At 47.3% G+C, this 22,613-nt stretch overlaps 1 protein-coding gene across 3 annotated transcripts in view; it reads right to left on the reverse strand.

The window, feature by feature from the left end:
* LOC115470316 (LIM domain-binding protein 3-like) overlaps nucleotides 1–22,613 on the reverse strand; it is a 132,618-nt gene that overhangs the window by 27,817 nt on the left and 82,188 nt on the right. For all 3 annotated transcript variants that reach the window (XM_030203359.1, XM_030203358.1, XM_030203357.1), the window contains 3 exons: nucleotides 6,989–7,313; nucleotides 2,725–2,905; nucleotides 132–252 (listed from right to left, as the gene is read on the reverse strand). In XM_030203359.1, coding sequence (XP_030059219.1) covers nucleotides 132–252; nucleotides 2,725–2,905; nucleotides 6,989–7,313 — 627 coding nt within the window. The remainder of the gene's footprint in view (nucleotides 1–131; nucleotides 253–2,724; nucleotides 2,906–6,988; nucleotides 7,314–22,613) is intronic.

Consider the following 22,613-nt stretch of genomic DNA (forward strand, 5'->3'; position numbering starts at 1 on the left):
AAAGAATTTTTCCCATGGCCTAGCAGTGAAATTTGCCACAGATTTCTATGACAAATTGGCATGCTTCTAAGGACATGAACTCAGAGGATATGGACAGCCACAGAAAGATGGAATACTACTGACTTATGTACCTTTCTCACAGTAGGGTTCACCGTCCTCCATGTGGAAGAGGCTGTTACCAAAAGGTTTCCTGCAGGCAGCACAGACAAAGCAGGTGGTGTGCCAAGTCTGCCTCAAGGCATGCATCACTTCCTGGAAACATAACACACAAATGTCAAAGGCTACAAAGAACCCCTGCTGCTCCCCCTCTAAGAAAACACAAGCAAGCTTGAATATGCCTTCCAGGTGAAAGCTTCATAGTCTTTGCAGCAACTCCAAGATAAATATATCTGCTTAAGAATTTAACTCTGGCCTAATATTCTTAACATAGGAATAAAGAGTTAACCCTAAGGTCTTCCCAGAAAAGCTCCCAATAAGAATTGATCTGGTAATGACTGATAATAATTCATCTTAAATAAGTTAAAATCTCATTTCAATCACTGTACGCCCTGCTCCTTCCCCCCCCCCCCCCCCCCCCCCACCAAAGCAGAACTTTGCTTTGCTCACGCCCTTCTCCAATTGCTGAACTTGGTAATTGTCCCTTATGCTCTTCTGAGTCTCCACTCCCACAAACCTCCATCTGGGCCTCTGATCCTTTCTCTCCCACTGCACTCAGAGCTCTGGCAATGCTGTTAATACAAGGTATTATGAACAGCAACTCAGTTCTGGGCCTGTATTTATTGCTGCATTCCCCTCCACTATGGTCCTCCATGAGAGAGGTGAAGCTTCTGAATAGGGAATAATAGGTCTACTCAGTCAGTGTGCATGCTGCCCTGTGATAACAGGGGGAGGGAAAGGGCAAGGAGGGGATTGGAGGCTTACAGAATTATGGGGGGGGGGGGGGGGGGAGGAGGAAGAGGGCAGGATGCTATCCTTATAACAGGCCTGCATATGGGATATGTGCTGTAGAGGCTAACCAAATTTTAGTTTTGGCACCGAAACCAGCCTGAAATCTGTTTTTAGCCTTGTTTTGGTTTTGGCCAAAAATGCCAGTGCATTTTCAGCTGAAAACAAAACTGTGGACTGTGTCTTCCTCTCCCCTGAGAAGCTATGTCTGTCATTCCATCGCTACCTCCCTCTCTCCCTCCCTCTCTCCCTCCCAAGAAGAGCAGTCCCTCCCTCCTCCTCTCCCCCACAACAGGAAGAGACCCCCTCCTGGACCCACTCATGAACTGCCCACCCCCGGGACTACCTAAACCTTGGTGGTCTAATTGCTCTAAATGGAACAGCAGCACGCTTGGGGGGGGGGGGGGGGGGCTCTGTCTGGTTGTGGGAGGGAGTGGGTGCTGTTCAGGGTGCCAGCTGTGTTGGTTTCAGATTCGGTTTTAGCTGAAACCAAGTAGAGAATTTCGGCCAAAACTGAAAATCCTGGGTTTTGATGAGCTTCTAATGTGCTAGAAGTCAGAGGGCTGATGTAATAAGTTGTGTGTTAGAACATTATGCTAAGCTTCAGCACACATTCCCTTATCCTATATAATAAAACACACCTCCAACACTCTGAAGCTGAGAAAGTGAAGCCTTCAAGCCTTGAAGCATTCCTGCAATGTTCTGGAACTACGTGTCATCAATTGAGGAGATGGAGCCCTACACAAATGCTTCAAGGCTTGAAGGCTTCACTTTCTCTCACACACAAACACACTCATGCTCTGTCTCTCACATACACACTCTCTCACACACACACACTCTCTGTGACACAAACACACACTCTGTTTTTCTCTTTCTCTCTCACTCATTCTCTCTCACATACACACTCCATCTCTCACCCACACACTCTCTCTCAAACATACACACTCCGAGGAAAGGGGGGCATGGAACACGCTGGGGAGGAGAGGGAGGGGGCATGGAACTCGGAGGGAAGGGGGGGCAAGTACTTGGAGGGGAGGCGAGAGAGGGAGGGAGGGAAGGGAGGGGGTCATGGAACTCAGAGCCCCACACACATACACTCACTCTCTGTCTCTCACATACACTATCTCTCACACACTCACTCTCACACACACATACACTCTGTCTCTCAAACACTCTCTCGCTTTCTGACACAAACACACACACACACACACACACACTCTGTCTCTCTCTCACTCATTCTCTCTCTCTCACTCACACACACACACACTCCATCTCTTACACACACTTTCTCTCACACACACACACTCCCCCCTCTCTCTCAAACATACTCACTCCGAGGAAAACCTTGCTAGCGCCCATTTCATGTCTGTCAGAAATGGGCCTGTTTTACTAGTTCTATAATAACAGGCCATCTAAAGTTAGGCACCAATTGTGTGCGAAAGTTATAAAATTACTATCATTTGTGTGCAAGACTATTACAGTTATAAGTGTAAGTGTTAGTTGGGTGCTAAGTAGTATTTCTACAAACTCATCGCATCTTATATAGAATCCAGGTGTAAGCGTAACAATGTGTACACAGGTTTGTAGAATTAGAGGCGTGTGTTTTTTAAGACCTGATAAAATGCAAATTTGCTTACAATATGGTCAGATATTTTGGACCCCAACATCTGTGTTATATGAAGTCTGCATTTCACTGCATTTACTTGGGGATGATTCCAGGATGTGGAAAACAATTTGGGTGCAGAGGCTCTTGCTAAGCGATAGGACTTGCTCACTTACCCCCATGATCTTGGTGTGGCATCTTGCACATGTTGGAGCAAAATGCTGCTCGTAGCAACGTTCACAGTACACACTGTTCTGCTCCTCTACAAAACTCACATCAGCCAATGAGCCCTTGCAGTTGGCACAGTTGAATTCCTCTGGGTGCCAAGAGCGACCCATAGCCACCAGGAAGGGACCTCTATTGGAGACAAATGCACAGATAGGTAAATTACGATATCTGTGAATGCCAGACAGGCACTTTTATTACAGGAGTTGTTCCATAGGCACAGCAAGAATCTCTCTGCCTTTCTCTCACTGAGTAATTCTCAGAATTGAGAGCACAGAAAGAGAATGAAGAAGTTGAAAGGTCTTTTAGAGAATTTTCCACAGTCTTCAAAAATTCACACATGGCATCAGTACAGCAAAGCAGGACTAATGTGAGGATTTCTGGTGCCCCCCCTGCAACTTATAAATCAGTGTCCTCTTCTCTTATTAATATTAATAACAGGTCATGCGCACCGCTTTGCCCAAAACTCCTTTACCAACTCTGTTCACACGATGCTACTATTTAAATAAAAAGGTTTTACAAAAGATTGCAGCCACTTAGCTTTTTGTGCTTTCCTGTTTATGAAATTAATGATTACTTGACTGACGTCTAACTGGACACATACACTGTTCTCAAATGTCAACAATATTCTTAGAATGATACTAATCACATCATGTGCCATACACAAAAACGTATCCATCTACATGCTTCCCATGCTCATACTGTACACGCCCCCTCCCCATACTGTACATCCTGCAAGTATCCTCACAAACCTTACACATTCACTATACTCACATGCACACATATCAAATACACATGCCAACTTTTCCCCATCATTACCGCTCTTAATCCCATATATCTCGATTCTCATACAGTCCCATCCCCCACACATCCCTGCAATACATACTGGCTAATTTTACATCCTGCTACACCAATGATCTTCCTTGTCAAGGCTGCTTTGGGTTCAAAAGGGCTGAAGGAGAGATGATAAACATCTTCTTTTGTCGGGGCCACAACACCAACCAATGTGTGCTGACATTCATCCCACCAGAACAACTGACCTCAGTCACAAATGCAGAACACAGATGATTGCTCTTCTTCAAATACAGGATAAGTGACTACAGACTAAAAGCACTAATGTAGTGAGAAATTAAACTGAACTCCTAAGTCCCAGACTCTGCATGAAGCACAACATCAGAGAAATAGAAAAACATACCTTTCCTCTTGCCCAGTGCAAAATATAAAGACACAGATGTAAATTCTCAAAACTGACATATTTCAATTATTAAACTAAAAATAAAATCAGTTTTCCTATTTCTGTTATCTGATGATTTGATTTTTTCTAATTATCTTGTTCCCATTCTCTGGTTCTATTCCCTGTCTGTGCTCTTAACTCGGTTTTCAAGAACTCCTGTCCATCTCTCCTCCTTTCTTCTTTACTCCATGCTCTACATCCATCTGTGGCATAAGTACATAAGTATTGCCATACTGAGACAGACCAAAGGTCCATCAAGCCCAGCATCCTGTTTCCAACAGTGGCCAATCCAGGTCACAAATACCTGGCAAGAATCCCAAAAAGTACAATATATTTTGCGCTGCTTATCCCAAAAATAAGCAGTGGATTTTTTTCCCCAAGTCCATTTTAATAATGGCTATGGATTTTTCCTTTAGGAAGCCGTCCAAATCTTTTTTAAACCCCACTAAGCTAACTGCCTTTACCACATTCTCTGGCAACGAATTCCAGATTTCTTCTATTTTTCTGCCTCCTTTTCTAATCTATTAAGTTTTCCATCTTTCCCATTCCCCTCCATCCATGCACAGTATTTGTTCCCTATCTTCCTTTTCCCCATTAACATTTGCTCCCTCTTTTTTTTACCCTTCGCCTCCATCCATGTACAGCATTTCCTTCCTCTCATTTTCCTTTCTCGTCTATCCATACATGGCAACTCCTCCTTATCTTTCCTTCCCTTCCTCTCCATCCATGCACACCATCTGCTCCCTCTCTCCTTGCTTCTTCTTCACCCATGTACAGTATCTTCTCTCTGTCTTCCCTTCCCCTCTACACAAGCATAACATCTCCCTCTCTATTCCCTTCTCCTCCAACCATGCATGACAATTTCTCCCAGTCTTTCCTTCTCTTCCCCTCCATCCATTGCATCTCTTTCCTCTCTCTTCTCTTCCCCTCCATCCAGGCACAGCAACTCCTCCCTCTCTTTTCCCTTCCCCTCTTTTCCATCCAAATACTGCATTTCCTTCCTTCCTTCCCTCTCCCCTTCTCTTCCATCAAGCATTGTTCTTCTGTGTACCTATCACTCCTCTGTTTCCCTGCCCTTAGGCTCCCTCCCTGTCCAACATCTCTTTGCTGTGTCTCTATCCTCTGTGTCTAGCTTGTTCCCTCTCCCCTTTCACTCCAATCCCATATGCCACATACCCCTCCCCCCGGGGCCATTACCTGTCCCACTCTTCCCCCCCCCCCCCGGTTCGGCATGTGTCTCTCTCCCTCTGTGGGTCCAGCATCTCCCAGCTCTGCATCTTCTGTGTTCTACCTGAATTGTGATTGCCACTGCTGGTATCTCCACTCAGCTTGCAGGCCTGCTGGCGGCAGCAATAATCAAAACATTTCAAGCCCATGTGCTCTACCTCCTGAAGATCTTCCCTGGTCTTGCCTCCTCTGATACATACTTCTTGTCCTCAGGGGGCGAGACCATGGAATGCCTTCAGGAGCTAGAGTATATGGACATGATATGTTTTGTTTGCTGCTGCTGGCGGGCCTGAAGGTTAAGTGGAGGTACCAGCACAGACAGTATCAGGCAGCAGCAACAACTTCAAGGACAACAAGAGGACGAAGTTTCAGCATGTGCCGTGATGTGGCAAGGCTGGTGTAACCGGTAAGGCGGTGCTTTGCTTGTAGCAGCTTATGGTGCCTTTCAAAGGTTGGAGCTCCCCTGCCTCATTTACTGGGGCAGCAAAATTGAGCTTGGCATTAAACAAGACCAATGAATCATTTTCCTTTCTAAAAGTATATATCTACTGAAGGGGAGAGGAGAAAGTGGACTAAGATTAACTCTGCAAAACAACTGCTCAATAAATTACAACTAGCTACAACTCAGATTGTGCTGTACTTCTTTAAAAGGAAGTTTTCAAAAACTGCAGAGCACCCTTGTTCTCTTAGGTCTTTCAGTAATATTAATCCTTTTCTGTTGTATTCTTGGAAAATTAAAATTTAGAGAGCAATGAACAACAAGAGAGCAACACTGTCTATTTCCACTACTCCCAAACTCCCCTAAAGCACTGCTGTGATGTTACACCAGTCAGAACTTTAGAGGGCATATTTGAACGCCTCATTTGGGGATGACAATAATCAGGATTAGTACAGCACAATAATTGATGAAAAGGTAAGATAATGGAGACGAATGACTGTTGCATCCTACTGAGAAAGGCCAGCCAAAGTTCATGTCACCATGACCACTGTCATCCCAGTACAGACTGCTGCTTTTTGTTTTATATTTGATTCGAAGTTAAGAATAGCAAGATGGATCATAATCATCTCTTGGTGGCATAGAATTGATTGGCAGCATTGCAAAAATCCCGAGACCTCTGACCTCAGCAAAATGAGTCACTAACAAAGCCTAGGGTAAAATTTACCTTAGAAATATAGAAAGTGACAGCTGATAAATAACATATGACCTATCAAGTCTGCCTATTCATATCAACTAATGAGCTCCACAATCCTTTCTTCTCACTTAGGGATCCTGTGTGCTTGTCTCATGCATTCTGGAATTCAGAATAGATACCATCCTCATCTCCACCATTTCTGCTGGGAGGCTAGCTGTGCGGCAGTCATTTTGATGCAGCAGCCGCTCGGGGCAGAAGCAAGTGGATATCATTCCTGCCCAACCTCCCCCCCCCCCCCCAATGGACCACCAAGGATCCTAGGTAGGCTTATTGGGACTGGAGGTGGGAAGCGGGTTTCTTTCCTTGCCAGGAGGAGGGGGGATCTGAAGGAGGGCAGCTGTTTTGGCTGGTGGGAGGGGGATTGGAAGGGGGGATGTTCTGGGGGGGGGGGGGGTGTGGTGGGATTGGAAAGGCTGCTGTCTTTAAAACGTTATGTAGGTCCTGGCCGATATTTATCCAGAGCTCCATAGTTAACCGGAAGAATTTGGGACAGTCCACAAAGAGATGGTCTATTGGGTTGTGCTTAGACTTAAGTCATATACAAAGACCTTAGGACCTTACCGAATTACGCTGTTACAGTGGCCACACAGGGGAGTCCTGGTGCTAGCTGGGAAGCGCTCAGCTCTTTGAATAAGACCACGAGGTGTTGTAGGTCCAGCATGGGAGGGGGGCGCAGCTGTTGATATGGGATGTGGTCCAGCATGGGAGGGGGGTGCAGCTGTTGATATGGGATGTGGTGCTGGTGGAGCACCCTTTGGTAGAACGTGCTTTGTTACGGAGGTGGTGGTCTTGTTGGGTGCATACTTCTGGGAGAAGGCATCATCAGTTACCCAAGGAGGGCGACTGGCAGGCTCTTGTTCAACTGGTGCATGAGCTGGACCTGGAGCTGTTTATAGAAGCAAAAATATATGCAGTTACAAATCATTTCTTGGACTGGAAATTATGTACTCAACAAATTTACAACAAGACAATGGTTCCCACACTTTTTCAGTTCACGGCACCCTTACTGTCAGAGCAATTTTTCACGGCACCCCCTCTCCGGCCACATAGATCTCCACTGCCCCCCTCTGCATTTTGTTTCCACTGCTCACCTTCACCTGGAGCAGTCCTTTGGGGGGGGGGGGGGGAGGGTTCCTCTGCTCCCTGTGTCTCCATCTCCCCCTTTTCCTGTCCCTGTGTTCCTCCCTGCCCAACCTCTTTTCTTTGTCCTTGTCTCTCCCCATATTCAGCTTCTCCCTTCTTTTTTCCCTTCTTACTGTTCTATCCTGCCCTGCCAACCCTACCCTCCTTGAATGCCACGTCTCTTCCTCTCTTTTCTGGGCCTGCCCACCACCCCAAACAGTCTGACATCTCTCCCCTTCAACCTTCCTCCTCCAATCAAGTCTCTCTTCCCCCCTCTCAGTGAGCCCTGCATCTTTCCCTCTCACCCACTCTCCTCTGTAGCCCCAGGCCCCTGTACCTCTCCAGCAGCAGAAATGATTGAGAAAGTTTTCTGCCAGTGTCCGGGCCTCTCCTCAGGCGTGTCCCGCCTATGTGGACAACAGGAACTTGCATCAAAGTAGGCGGGACACTCCAGAGAAGAGTGCAGGCTCCAACGCTAGTGGAAAACTGTTTCAATTGCTGCTACCAGAAAGGTACAGGGGCCTGGGGCTATGGAGGAGAACTGGCGGAAGGGAGGAGGAGAGATGCAGGACTCAAAGGATGGGGGAGGGAAGTGAAAAAGAGACATAACGAGGGAGCTGTAGCGGTTCGGGTGGTGGAGGGAGGGAGGTCAAGATTTTCCACAGCATCCCTGAGAGTTCGCTGCTGTATATCAGGGTGCTGTGGTCAAGCTACAGGCCAAGAACCAGAGAAATCAAGGCTCATATAATTCTTTTCTCTCACTGATTCTATAATATTCCAGGACAACTGAAAGTCAGGTTTCTGAGTGTTGTTTTTGTAGTCCATACTACTTTAGCAATTATCTTGTTTGTAATTCCTATATAGTAGGGAAGGGGCCAGGGGGAAAGGGAAATGGGACTTGATATACCACCTTTCTGAGGTTTTTGCAATTACATTCAAAGCGGTTTACATATATTCAGGTACTTATTTTGTACCAGGGGCAATGGAGGGTTAAGTGACTTGCCCAGAGTCACAAGGAGCTGCAGTGGGAATCGAACAGTTCCCCAGGATCAAAGTCCACTGCACTAACCACTAGGCTACTCCTCCACTAGTACTGATGCCTGGCTGCTGTTATTACAGATTAAGCTGATACTGCCACAGCAAGAAATACATTTTTAGAGACAAATGTATTTGTTATGGAAATAATCTTCCTACATGTTTTAAACCATAACCTGAATTCATACTTTTTTTCAGAAACAGCTTCTAGCCTGCTGTGGGTCCGGTGCAGTAGCAACGTGGGGAGATGCAGGGTCAGAGTTCCTTTCACATAGAACACTACTGTGAGTCAGAACCAGCACAGCACAATTAGGCTAAAATAAAGATATGTCTCTTAATTTCTAGATTAGTTTACTTCTAAGTGGAAAAATATCCTATGCTCCCTATATATGATGCATGCATAAACCAGCACTTAAACGTTTATCTTGCATAAATAACCAAGTCTCCATTGTACAGAGCCTGAGGTATGCACTTATTAGACCGAAGTGCATGCAAATGGCAAGGGGGCATGGCCTGGGCGTGTTTTAGGCAGGACAACTACGGGTCCCCTGCCCCGGAACAGGAAGTTGACATCTGAGGGGGCAGGGGACCGGCAGAGCCAACAGCTGTGCGACGTAACTGCTCAATGCACTCCCTTACTGCTTGAAGGAGGGAGGACAGGGGGAGGGTGACATGCTCAGTTTTACTTAAAGGAACGTGCAGAACATCAAGACTCACAGCACAGGTCAGCGAAGTGAGCCAATGCGCCCTGACACCGGCACTGAAGAAGAAAGTCAAGACGTATGAGGAGAGACTTGCTGAACTAATCATGTATACTCTGGAGGAAAGGAGAAACAAGGGTGATATGATACAGACGTTCAAATATTTGAAAGGTATTAATCCGCAAACGAACCTTTTCCGGAGATGGGAAGGTGGTAGAACGAGAGGACATGAAATGAGATTGAAGGGGGGCAGACTCAAGAAAAATGTTAGGAAGTATTTTTTCTCGGAGAGAGTAGTGGATGCTTGAAATGCTCTCCCGTGGGAGGTGGTGGAAATGAAAACGGTAACGGAATTCAAACATGCGTGGGATAAGCATAAAGGAATCTTGTGCAGAAGGAATGGATCCTCAGGAGCTTAGTCAAGATTGGGAGGCGGGGCTGGTGGTTGGGAGGCGGGGATAGTGCTGGCAGACTTATACAGTCTGTGCCAGAGCCAGTTGGTGGGAAGCGGGACTGGTGGTTGGGAGGCAGGGATAGTGCTGGGCAGATTTATACGGTCTGTGCCAGAGCCGGTTGGTGGGAGGCAGGGATAGTGCTGGCAGACTTATACAGTCTGTGCCAGAGCCACTGGTGGGAGGCGGGGCTGGTGGTTGGGAGGCGGGGATAGTGCTGGGCAGACTTATACGGTCTGTGCCCTGAAGAACACAGGTACAAATCAAAGTAGGGTATACACAAAAAGTAGCACATATGAGTTATCTTGTTGGGCAGACTGGATGGACCGTGCAGGTCTTTTTCTGCCGTCATCTACTATGTATGTTACTATGTGATCATAGAAACATAATTGGTTATGTGACAAAACTGGCTATGTGTCACCTTTCTACACATCTATATTTTATACAGAGGGTCTTTTACTAAGGCACGCTCACGTTTTTGGTGCATGCTAAAATTGTGGGCGTGCTAAACGTTAGAGACGCCAATGCATTCCTATGGGCATCTCTAACATTTAGCACGCTGACACTTTTAGCGTGCGCTAAAAATGTGAGCGTGCCTTACCTAGTTAAAGACACCCTTGGTGAATAATTGTCCATTTCCCTGTTTTGGTTCTACGCTGGCAAATTCTGTTTTAAAATACTGATGAAAATTGAAATGCTCTGGCTTGTACGTCTCAATTCCTGCTTCTACGACCTATCTAAAGTGGCGCTGCACATCATTAGGAAACAATGACGCCTACCAGAATTTTTCAGTAACTGCATTGCACACTTACTTCTCTTTGACCTGCTGTGTGTTAGCTCCTGGTTCTTGATGTGAAGTGAAGAGAAATCAGAAAATAGAACAACAAACAATTCTAGCCTCTATGCTTTCTTCAATACAATAGACAAGACACCCTCTTCAGAAATGCACACTTCTACTTTTCATGGTCATATCAATGTTGTGAAGCCAGTAGCAACAGGTGGTGATTCAGTCTTAGCTCATGATGAAAATGCGGCATGTACAATTACAGGGACGTAGCCAGACTTCAGCGGGAGGGGGGTCCAGAGCCCGAAGTGAGGGGGCACATTTTAGCCCCTCCCGGTGCCGCCGACACCCCCTGCCATTGCCCCCCCCCCCCCCCGCCACCACCAGCACCACCAACAACAACTTTGACCCTCCCCCCGCCTGCCTACTTTTGCTGGCGGGGGACCCCAACCCCCGCCAGTTGAAGTCTTCTTCCTTCGTTTGGTTTCTGAGTCTGACGTCCTAGACTCAGAAACCAAACGAAGGAAGACGACTTCGGCTGGCGGGGGTTGGGGTCCCCTGCCAGCAAAGGTAGCAGACGGCGACGGTGCGTTGCCGGGGGGGGGGGGGGGGTTGAGAGGGTCGTCAGCAGGGGGTCCAGGGCCAAATCTACTGGGGCCCAGGCCCCAAAGTACCTACGCCCCTATTTATAACCTTCAACTGCAACAATAGTACTGAAAAGATTGGCAAGGCCCTGAACCAATGCATGCTCACAGGCCCTCCAGTGACTCTACCTCCTGCATAGGTTTCCTCGGTAACAGGTGACTTGTGCAGAAGGAGGATGTGAGTCTTCTGCAGGGTATGTGATTACACCTGTACTGAGTTTCTCTCTTACTGTCACTATAGGAGATCAGCTGTTACAGGCCTCTTTCCTTCCTTCTTGGCCCCCACTGAGCTGTGGAGGCTGCAAGGGTAGAATTTATGTCACCACCTTGCTAAGTGGGGCCTTTTACTAAAGTGAGCAGGCTGATAAAAACTACGCTCGACCACCTAAATTTCCGGAAAGCACTAAAGACAGAACTGTTCAAAAGAGCATACCCCACCGACCCAACATAAAATAACTGGACATCTGCGACAAAATGTAACCAAAGACTGTACTGGACATCACATGACTCTTCCTCCCCTCTCCTATTTAAGTTCCCTTCAACTGTACCTACCATATATGTACCTCATTCTATCACAATATCGCTTTGAATTAATCCAAACCATGTATTTGTGCAGACCAGAATCGGCTAACGCTGTTTACGGTAATATGTAAGCCACATTGAGCCTGCAAAATGGTGGGAAAATGTGGGATACAAATGCTACAAATAATAATAATAATAAAAGACCTCCTTAATCTCTGGTTTTGCCTTCACTTCTTTGCAATGTAAAATCTTCTCTGCCTATCCCATGCTTTCTTGAACTCTGTTTCTATTTTTCCTCCATCACCTTCCCTAGGAGGCTGTTCAAAATATCCACCACCCTATATGTGAAGAAAAATTTCCTTATTTTAGTTCAGAGCAAGAGTCTCCTGAGCCAGAAAGGTGCTTAGTGCCAGGGCCGCTGAGAGCCAGAGCCGGGCCCAGGACAAGGCTGCCCCCCCACCCGAAGTCATCGTCATCGTCGCTGGGCCCCCCCCACCCGAGGTCGCCGGGCCCCCCCTCCACCCACTACGGGGCTGGGCCCAGAACTAACCTTAAACACCTCCTTTCACCACCTTCACAGCAAGCAGCAGCAGGGCAGACCTCTCCTTCCTTCCGTGCCCCACCCTCGCGGATGTTACGTCAGGCGAGGGCGGGACACAAGGAAGGAGTGGCCTGCCCTGCTGCTGCTTGCTGCGAAGGTGGTGAAAGGAGGCGTTTAAGGTTAGCTCCGGGAGCGACGGAGGGTGGGCCGGACTGCGGTGGTGCCGGGTCCCCTCTGGAGGCCCGGGCCCGGGGACTTTTGTCCCCCCTGTCCCCCCCTCTCGGCGGCCCTGCTTAGTGCGGCATGCTCCAAGTGCCCTCACCCCACCCTCATCCTACAATGTCATAGCAAAGCAAGGGAAACCAATGGACGGGGTGCAGTTTTGTTGTCCCTGATTCCCTTGCACCCTGTGCAGCTACCTGGTTATGACTCCACTTCAAAGTTCTCTTAATGTGTCATCTGTAAATCCGATCATTTTGCTTGTTATTGCCGTTTCCAGATCATTGACAACTACTCAAGTAATCTTAAACCACTCCAAAAAGAAATCACATTGCAAAAACCAGACAAGTTCTTGCAATGGAACAAAAGCTTCTTAAATCTTCATAGACAGATTTCACTGTTTACTAGCAAGTGTATACAGTATACACAGACTTGAAGTGCTGGGACACATACGGGCATGCTGCTTGCTTTATCAAAGGCGGATGCCTGTCTTAGATCAGAAGTTCTTACAGCCCCTTTTTTTCATGCCAGTGTGAACTTTTTAGCAAGAGATTAGGTTTGTTTTCCTTCACAACAAACATCTTTGATTTTGCTAAGGAAAACATGCCATGACAGATCTTGTTCTGGGCCAAGCCAGACCCAGAGCATTCACACACCATGTGCTAGGTATAAGATCAGGTCTAAGAGCAGCAGTGGGTTCAGAGCTTGGAATGGAAAGCATGTCTGCTCCTTGGTTATGCCCCTTCCTACATCCCTACTATTAAGGGCTTTGGGACTGGCTTGCTGGTTTGAAGCTCCTCAGTTACTGAGCCTCCTATTTCACAGTTCTTTTAAATGTATTTATTTATTAAGACTTACTATGCAGCCTTTAACTACCACCACACTGCAGATCAAAACGATTTACAGCCTAAAATCCACATAAAAGAAAAGAACTCCAGTATCCACAACAGAAAAGTCAAATCAGTCATCCAAAACAAAGCCAAAACACGTAGTCATTCAAGGTAATGCTATCCGTCTCCAATCTCAGCAGCCAAGTTCCATCAAAAGCCTTTTGAAAGAGCCAGGTTTACACTTTGGTCATAAATAATTTTAAAGATAATTCCCCTCTAACAGGAAGGGATTTGGGATTTAGCGCACACCTTTTTCAGTTGAAGCTCAAGGTAAGCTGCATTCAGGTACACTGGGTACTTCCCTGTCCCTGGAGGGTTTACAATCTAAGGGGCCCTTTTACTAAAGGGAGTTAAACCCTAAAGCTCTTAGCAGGTGAAAAACAGGCTTCCGCAAAACAGTGGGACCCTTTTACTAAGCCACGTAAGCGTCTACGTGCACCCAACGTGCACCAAAATGAACTTACCACCCGACTACCACATGGCTCTTGTGGTAATTTCATTTTTGGCGCCTGTCTGAAAAATCTTTTTTATTTTCTGGTGCGTGTAGTGGATGCGTGCCAAGTGGCATCTGACACATAGTTCGTTATCGCACAAATTCATTACTGCTAGGTCTATGGCTGGCAGTAAGGTCAGAGACCCAAAATGGACATATGACAATTTTGATTTTGCCACATGTACATTTTTTTGGGAAAAAAAGAGGGCTTTTAACAGGCGTGCTGAAAAATAATTCTGTGCATGCCCAAAATCCGCGCCACCTTTTACCGCGGCTTAGTAAAAGGATCCCACTGTGCGTTAATGGCAACAATAGCACATGACCTGCAAAAGAAAAAAAAGAAAAAGCTTTAAAAAATGCCGTATAAAATCTGGGCTTAGTGGACGGGAAAGTCTTGCGTTAGGATGCACTGAGCCCAGACTTTTCTGCACTTGAATAAAACGGCCCCTAAGTTTGTACCTGAAGCCATGGAAGGTTAAAGGGCTGATGTTCAGAACCTAATGCCGGCGTTAGAGGAGGGGGAGGTGTAGGTAACGCAATAAAGAATCTAGGGCAAAGGATACTGCACAGTTCGATGCGGGGATATGGATGCAAAGGAATAGGAGGGCAGAACAGGTCAGGTGGTACTGGAGTCTGAAGGATGGGAGGAAAATAAGTTCTGCTGCAAGATCTAACATAAATAAATCTCCAAACTGCAAAAACATAGAATTTTTTTCTTGATGGGCCCTAGTGAGAACAGCTTTATTGCAAAGTAATTCAAAACAGCTGTGCTTACCGCACAGCCCTTGTGCGTATGCACCAGGCACTTTCCTCCCCCTTTCCAGTGCAAAAAAAATTAGCATAGCACTAATTTTGAGCATTGGGTGGCCATTTTTGGGTGCTGTTCCTTATAGTGCTGCAGTTCTAAAAATTGTCCCCTAGGTGACTTGCCCGGGCCCGGGATGACAAGGCACCTTAGTGGGATTTGAACCAGGCTTCCCTGGTTCTCAGCCCATTGCTCCTGTCCACTTTTCTTGCTCTGCTCCCCTCCCAGTGCTCCAGGTTAAATTGAAGTCTCCTGTGCTGTGCCTGCAGGCTGCAGTGCAGTCCCTGAGGATCTCCTCTTTATTCCCTCTTTCCCAACTCTGGTATTGTTTACTTTCTCCCCAGGACTGCCATTATTCACTTGGATATGGGTGTCTACCTGATCCTCTTCTCCTGCTCTCTGATAATGCTCCTATTGTGCTGGGTCCTGAGTGCTGCCTTCCTGCCCTGCTGCTTTGATTGATTAGCACTCAATAGGTCTTGGTCTTTGGTTCCCCCTCTATAGCTGGGCTCTTTGCAAGCCCTCTCTTCAGATTCTGCACACTTTATTGCTACCACAACCTCGCATATGTTGCATCCATTTCAAGTGGCAAAAGTAAACATGTGAACAGTATAATACAATTATAATGTAAAGACTACTCCCACCTTTTGGTGCTGGTCTGTATTGTCCCTGTAAGGGTTACATTTCTGACCTGGCTGCTGTTTCTCCCATTTTCTCTCAGGATTATACTGTTTTTTTTCCCCCTGCTCATTGTTTCTGGTTACACTAAGGAAGGCTCTCTCAGAGGCCAATGCTCAGAAGTACCATCAGCAATAATAGGCTGTTAATACCGAGTTTACGCATAGTTTACTGTGGGCATCATGCAGAAATGGTTTTAGCACGGGCATGGGAAACTTTTTGCCAGATCCAGGGCAGTGTAGAAAGGTTGGTTGAGTGAAACGGGGGGTCTAGCAGCACTCCTTCTCTCCCTCCAACCCGACTACCCTGTCCCAGACTGCTTCCTGTATCTCTGCTCCCAAGCTGAGCCTGACCTGGCCAGGGTGGTCTAATGGCTGCCAGGAACCCTTCCCTCCCTCCCACACCAGGGGTGTAGCCAGACCTCGCGGTGGGAAGGGGCCAGAGCCTAAGGTGGGGGGGGGGGGACGTTTTGGTCTGCTGCCCCGCCGCTGCCTCGCCGCCCTGCCGCTCCCCACCCACTGCCGCAGCAAATACCTTGGCTGGCGGGGGTCCCCAACCCCCGCCAACCAAAGTGCTGTCCAACGCCAGTCTCCGGCGCTGCCGCGTTGCCTGCCCTACTCTGTCTTCCCCTCATGTCCTGCACCCTTCTTTTAATGAAATTGAGCATGCTCATTTTCACTAAAAGGAGCGTGCCGGACGTGAGGGGAAGACTGAGCAGGGCAGGCAACGCGGCGGTGTGCCGGACATGAGGGGAAGATAGAGCAGGGCAGGCAACGTAGAGGTGCCGGAGACTGGACAATGCTTCAGCTGGCAGGGGTTGGGGACCTCTGCCAGCAAATCAAGGGGCCCAGTAGAACCAGAGGAAGGGACAAGAAGACTTCAGAGGTATTTACTTATTTTATTAATACAGCTTAATAAAGCATTTTATATTTGTTATAAAGCAAAGTTGAGGGATACGTGAAACTGAAGTAATTATTTTCCAGGATACTGTAATGTGTGTTGAGAGGTTGACCAGACTCAAGTCTACTATAATTGGCAAAATATAAGTTATGAGATAATGTGACTTTATTTAAAAATGTCAGTGCTTCCAAGGTTTCCATCATAAGTATGTACGTGGTTTATGTTGATGTAGGACAGATTGTTTACTACGAGATCCATTATCAAGTGCACTCTAAAGCATTATTTAGGAGTATACTAAGCACTACTCACATCTATATGCCTAATGCCCCCCCATGTTAGCTCTTGGCCCCCCCCCCAAAGTGTCAGGCCCCTGCTTCAGAGGACTCATACCCCAGTTGAATCCAGTAGCTGCCTTCACTCTGAAGCTATATGGTCCAGGGCATCCCAAGCATGGCCAGGCTGGAACCCCTAGACCAGGGGTTCTTAACCAAATCCTCGGGATGCACATAGCCAATCAGGTTTTTAGGATACCTGCATGAGATAAATTTGCATACAATGGAGGTAGTGCATGCAAATTTATCTCATGTATATTCATTGTGGGTATCCTGAAAATCTGACTGGCTAGATGTGTCCTGAGCACTGGGTTGAGAACCCCTGCTTTAGACTAATAATATTTACCTTTAGAGAGAGGTGTCCAGTGCCCTCCTTCTCATACTACTGCCATCTTGTAAAATGATGGCACCTAACCCCTAGAAATCGTTCTGCTAAATGATTCTCAGTGGTGCATCAGTATGTACTGCTGGGGGTCAGACACCTCCATTTTCTAAGATTTCAGTAGTACACAAAGGATGCAGCTTGACACATCCCTTAACCAGTAAGTATTATTGGTTCAGGGGAATTCAGCTACACAGAGCTTTCTGGCTGAAGGACTCCCTGTGCCAGGTGTAGGGGTTCCTGGATTAAGGATCATCTGGACCAGATAGCCCAATGAGGGGTTGAGGGAAGTCCAACAGAATCAAGGGGGAAAGGGGAAGGGATTTGATATACTGCCTTTTTGTGTTTGGTTTATTTAGGTTCTTTTTCTGTCCCAGGTGAGGCCCTTTTACTAAGCTGTAGTAAAAAGTGGCCTTAGCGCATGCTTATACGTGTCATTCCTTTGAGCTAAGGCCATTTTTCCTGTGTGGGTAAAATGGCCGACTTTTCTATTTCTAGCATTAATGGACATGCGCTAAGTTTCACATTAGCGCATGAGCTCTTATCAACACTTATTTTGAAGGCAGTAAGGGCTCACGCGCTAACCATGCACTGATCGCAGAACACACTCTCTGCCTTCGACCTGCCCCTATTTAAAAAAATTTTTTTTTCTGTTTTAGCATATGGGTAGAGCGCGCGCACACATGCAAAACTTACTGTGGGATGCCTAAGCCTGCCCTATGGTAAGCACTTTTTTGCTGGGGTAAGCATGTGTTAGTGCGTACCTTAACTTACTAAAAGGTTCCATCCTTTTTTTTTTTTTTGTTCCTGGGCAACGTAGGGTTAAGTGAGTTGCCTAGGATCACAAGGAGCTGCAGTAGGAGTCAAACCCAGTGCTGCTGGTTCTCAGGCCATTGCACTAACTATTAGGCTACTCCTCCACTGGACAACCAGGGAATCTTTGTAGGGTTGGGATCAGGGGATTTGGGCCCGCTTTTTTTGTGGGGGTTATGGAATCCATGTTTTATTAAAAAACAAACAAACCAAAATTTCATGCCTGTTAGTATGTGAACTAATCCCCACTCAACAGAGTAGGAAACATTTTACTCCTGATGCTACAACACGCTACAGATTACTTTGGTGATGTGAACTATTTTCCTCTCAGGGCACACTTTGTAGTGCCATGGTAATTTGTGGGCAATTAGTTTACTGCATCAGAAATAATTTTTTTTTAAACATATGTGTTAGAGAACTGTCAGGGGAATTTTCGAAAGAGAAGAGCGCCCATCTTCCGACACAAATCGGGAGATGGGCGTCCTTCTCTCAAGGTCGCCCAAATCGGCATAATTGAAAGCTGATTTTGGGCATCCTCAACTGCAGTCCATCGCGGGGAAGACCAAAGTTCACGGGGGAGTGTTGGTGGCATAGCGAAGGCGGGACTGGGGCATGCTTAAGAGATGGGCGTCCTCGGCCGATAATGGAAAAAAGAAGGGCGTCCCTGATGAGGATTTGGTCAACTTTACTTGGTCCATTTTTTTTCACGACCAAGCCTCAAAAAGGTGCCCAAACTGACCAGATGACCACCGGAGGGAATCGGGGATGACCTCCACTTACTCCCCCAGTGGTCACCAACCCCCTCCCACCCTAAAAAAAAAAGATTTAAATTTTTTTTCCCAGCCTCTATGCCAGCCTCAAATGTCATACCCAGCTCCATGACAGCAGTATGCAGGTCCTTGGAGCAGTTTTAGTGGGTGCAGTGCACTTCAGGCAGGCGGACCCAGGCCCATCCCCCCCTATCTGTTACACTTGTGCTGGTAAATGTGAGCCCTTCAAAACCCACCCGAAACCCATTGTACCCACATGTAGGTGCCCCCTTCTCCCCTTAGGGCTATGGTAGTGGTGTACAGTTGTGGGGAGTGGGTTTTGGGGGGGGGGTTGGGGGGCTCAGCACTGAAGGTAAGGGAGCTATGCACCTGGAAGCAATTTATGCAGTGCCCCCTAGGGTGCCTGGTTGGTGTCCTGGCATGTGAGGGGGACCAGTGCACTACGAATGCTGGCTCCTTCCACAACCAAATGGCTTGGATTTGGTTGTTTTTGAGAGGGGCAGCCTCGGTTTCCATTATCGCCGAAAACCGGGGGACGACCATCTCTAAGGTTGCCCATCTCAACATTTAGGTTGACCATCTTTAAGGTCGACCTAAATGTTGCGATTTGGGCGTCCCCGACCGTATTATCGAAACGAAAGATGGACGCCCATCTTGTTTCGATAATAGCAGTTCTCCTGCCCCTTCGCCGGGATGTCCTTAGAGATGGGCGCCCTTAGAGATGGTCGTCCCCGTTCGATTATGCCCCTCTGTGTATACTGAAATTCAGTGCAATGTTCGAACACATGACTTTTTATATTCATTTATATCTGGTGAATAATAGGGCAAGAGCATTCTAATTCAGCCCTGCGTCCATTACTGAGGTGTTTCTGTGGGCAAAGTAGTGGAGGTATAGAGTTTCTGTCCCATTACGTATACTTTTAGGTTAATGACCCACCCTAGTCCCGAGGATTGGATGACTGATACTATTGAATACTTTAAATAGTAATTTTTACTGAGCGTTGCATTTTTCTGGTTTCTTTGCTGAATATAGGTCTCCTAGATGTTTTTCGTGTAGTGTCTTTTTAGCTAAATTAAAACTCCCAGATGCACAAGGTCAGTCTTTGAGGTATGTAATCAGTCAGGACAACAAGCCGCATGCATATTGTGCAATCGTATGTACCACTGATCTATAGTATGCATTATTAATGACAATGTACCCTACTTCTATATCCCAATGGCTACTCCCGCCTCCTCCTGCAGCCTATTGGCTAGATGGGTCTGACTAGTGGGCTGCAGAGAAAGGAGGGAGCTATTTCAGCCTTTTGGCTGGCTGTGTTTGACTGAGGGGCTGCAGGAGGAGGAGAGAGCAGCTGTAGCCTAGGATAGAGGGACTTTCTGTCTATAGCTGCCAATGGGGAGGGGAAGAGCAGCAGACAGACATTGAGAAAAGGAAAGAAGACTGAGTGATATAGTTTATTAACCTGAAAACTTTACGTGTTGCCATGGTAATACATTTAGCAGTTTAGGTAAAAAGACAGAAGTATTGAAAGGGGTTACTGGTTGGGAGAGGAATGCTGTTGTGAAGGGCTGGATAAATAATAAGGTGGAAGGCCGAAGTGCACGGAGCCACCCATAACATGGCACCGTGCATTCACACCACGGCTGAAGGGGAGGGCGAGCTGCGATAGGCAGGGAAACCTGGTGGCTGGAGAGCTTTCATGCCAAGAGGGGCTCCCTGCAGGCAAGGAGGGGCCAGTGCAGTGTCCCTGAGGAAACAATCGGGAGCAACCTTCCCTTCCACCCTCCCCTTTGCTTTATTTAGTTTCTGTTCTATTACGCATGTCGCAGCTTGAAGGGTGGGAATACCCGATCCTCAGTGATTGGAGGAGAGCTGATTAATCAAGTTACAGTTTGGTGCAGATGGGTTCACTGCACTTGGGTTGGATGCACCTTGCTGCATGGCGGAAGCATCCTGTGTACTGCATATAGTGCATTGGTCAGTCTTGCTTATGGTGGCAGACTGTGTGTTCTACTTGTGGGTTTTAAGAACTTAGTTTGGCTCGGGTATCCTGTTTTTGATTGTATCACATACAGTCATGTCTTTTAATAAAACTGCGGCCAATTCCCACTTAATCCCAAAGTGAATGTGGTGTTAAATATTAATCTGTGTTCAGAGTGTTAAGGGGCTGGGATAGGGTGTCACACTTGCCTATGTTATGATCTGTAAGAAGAGAGGCTGGAAGATAGGGACAGGCTGAAAGTGGATCTGTGGGGAGTGGAATAAGGGATTGCTGCCTGAAACAGAGAATGCTGCTGTAAAGTGCTGGAAAAGGCAGAAAGGAGCTGAAAGGGAAGAGAAGCTGGGTGATGGGGACAGGGACTGGGAGTGGACCTGGAGGGGGGAGAGGAATGGAGGGGGATAGAAAGAGGTGAAGGGGATTGAAAGGGGTTACTGGAAGGGAATGGAAGCCATAGGGAGGATGGGAAGATGCTGGACACCATGGTGGTGGTAGTGGTGGTGGTGGGGTAATAGGGAAGGAGAGATATGCTGGACAGCATGGGGGGGAATAGAGTAGGAGAGAGATGCTGGACACCATGGGTGAGGGAAGGGGAGAAGCTGGACTAGGGAGGGGTATGGAATGAAAGAGGGAATGCTAGACATAAGGGGGGATCCTTGAGCTGGGCCAGAATGTAGAGAGTGGAGGTGGGGTGCATATTTCTGAAAGTTTGCCCTGGGCGTCTGCTGGGTTGTTTCATTTTATGAGTTGCTCTTCATAGTATTTTGGGATATAGAGCTGCTAAATGATTTGGTAGCTGGAGGGTCTGATGCAGAAACCTTGTGTTAGGCCCATGTGTTAATATTTACTGCACGGCTCATAATGAAGAGTAATGCCAAAGTTTGCTCCTCAATGCAGTAACCAAAAATATACATATTAGCCCCAAACAGAAAATGTGGGCTAACACGAGAGAGAACACAGAACGCATACACACACATGTCCATGTTAGTGGCAGCTATCAGGAGCATTTTCGAAAGAGAAGGACGCCCATCTTTTGACACAAATTGGAAGATGGGCGTCCTTCTCTCAGGGTCGCCCAAATCAGCATAATTGAAAGCTGATTTTGGGCGTCCTCAACTGCAGTCCATCGCGGGGACGACCAAAGTTCATGGGGCCATGTCGGCACTGTAGCGAAGGCGGGACTGGGGCGTGCTTAAGAGATGGGCGTCCTCGGCTGATAATGGAAAAAAGAAGGGCGTCCATGACGAGCATTTGTTCGACTTTACTTGGTCCATTTTTTTTCACGACCAAGCCTCAAAAAGGTGCCCACACTGACCAGATGACCACTGGAGAGAATTGGGGATGACCTCCCCTTACTCCCCCAGTGGTCACCAACCCCCTCCCACCCTAAAAAAAAAAAAATTAAACATTTTTTTGCCAGCCTCTAATGTCATACTCAGCTCCATGACAGCAGTATGCAGGTCACTGGAGCAGTTTTAGTGGGTGCAGTGCACTTCAGGCAGGCGGACCCAGGCCCATCCCCCCCCTATCTGTTACACTTGTGCTGGTAAATGTGAGCCCTTCAAAACCCACCTGAAACCCCCTGTACCCACATGTAGGTGCCCCCCTTCACCCCTTAGGGCTATGGTAGTGGTGTACAGTTGTGGGGAGTGGGTTTTTTTTGGGGGGTGGGGGGCTCAGCACACAAGGTAAGGGAGCTATGCACCCGGGAGCAATTTGTGAAGTTCACTGCAGTGCTCCTTAGGGTGCCCGGTTGGTGTCCTGGCATGTAAGGACTATGACAGTGCACTATGAATGCTGGCTCCTCCCATGACCAAATGCCTTCGATTTGGTCGTTTTTGAGATGGGCGTCCTTGGTTTCCATTATCGCCAAAAATTGGGGACGACCATCTCAAAAACGACCTAAGGACGACCATCTCTAAGGTCGACCTAAATTTCATTATTATCGAAACGAAAGATGGACGTCCATCTTGTTTCGATATGGGTTGCCCCGCCCCTTTATGGGGCCATCCTGCGAGGACGCCCTCATGAAAACATGGGTGCCCCGTTCGATTATGCCCCTCTATGTCTTGCACACATCTGCACATGTACTGGAATGCATAA

The sequence above is a fragment of the Microcaecilia unicolor genome, chromosome 5, assembly GCF_901765095.1.
Source record: "Microcaecilia unicolor chromosome 5, aMicUni1.1, whole genome shotgun sequence".
NCBI classification, from domain to species: Eukaryota; Metazoa; Chordata; class Amphibia; order Gymnophiona; family Siphonopidae; genus Microcaecilia; species Microcaecilia unicolor.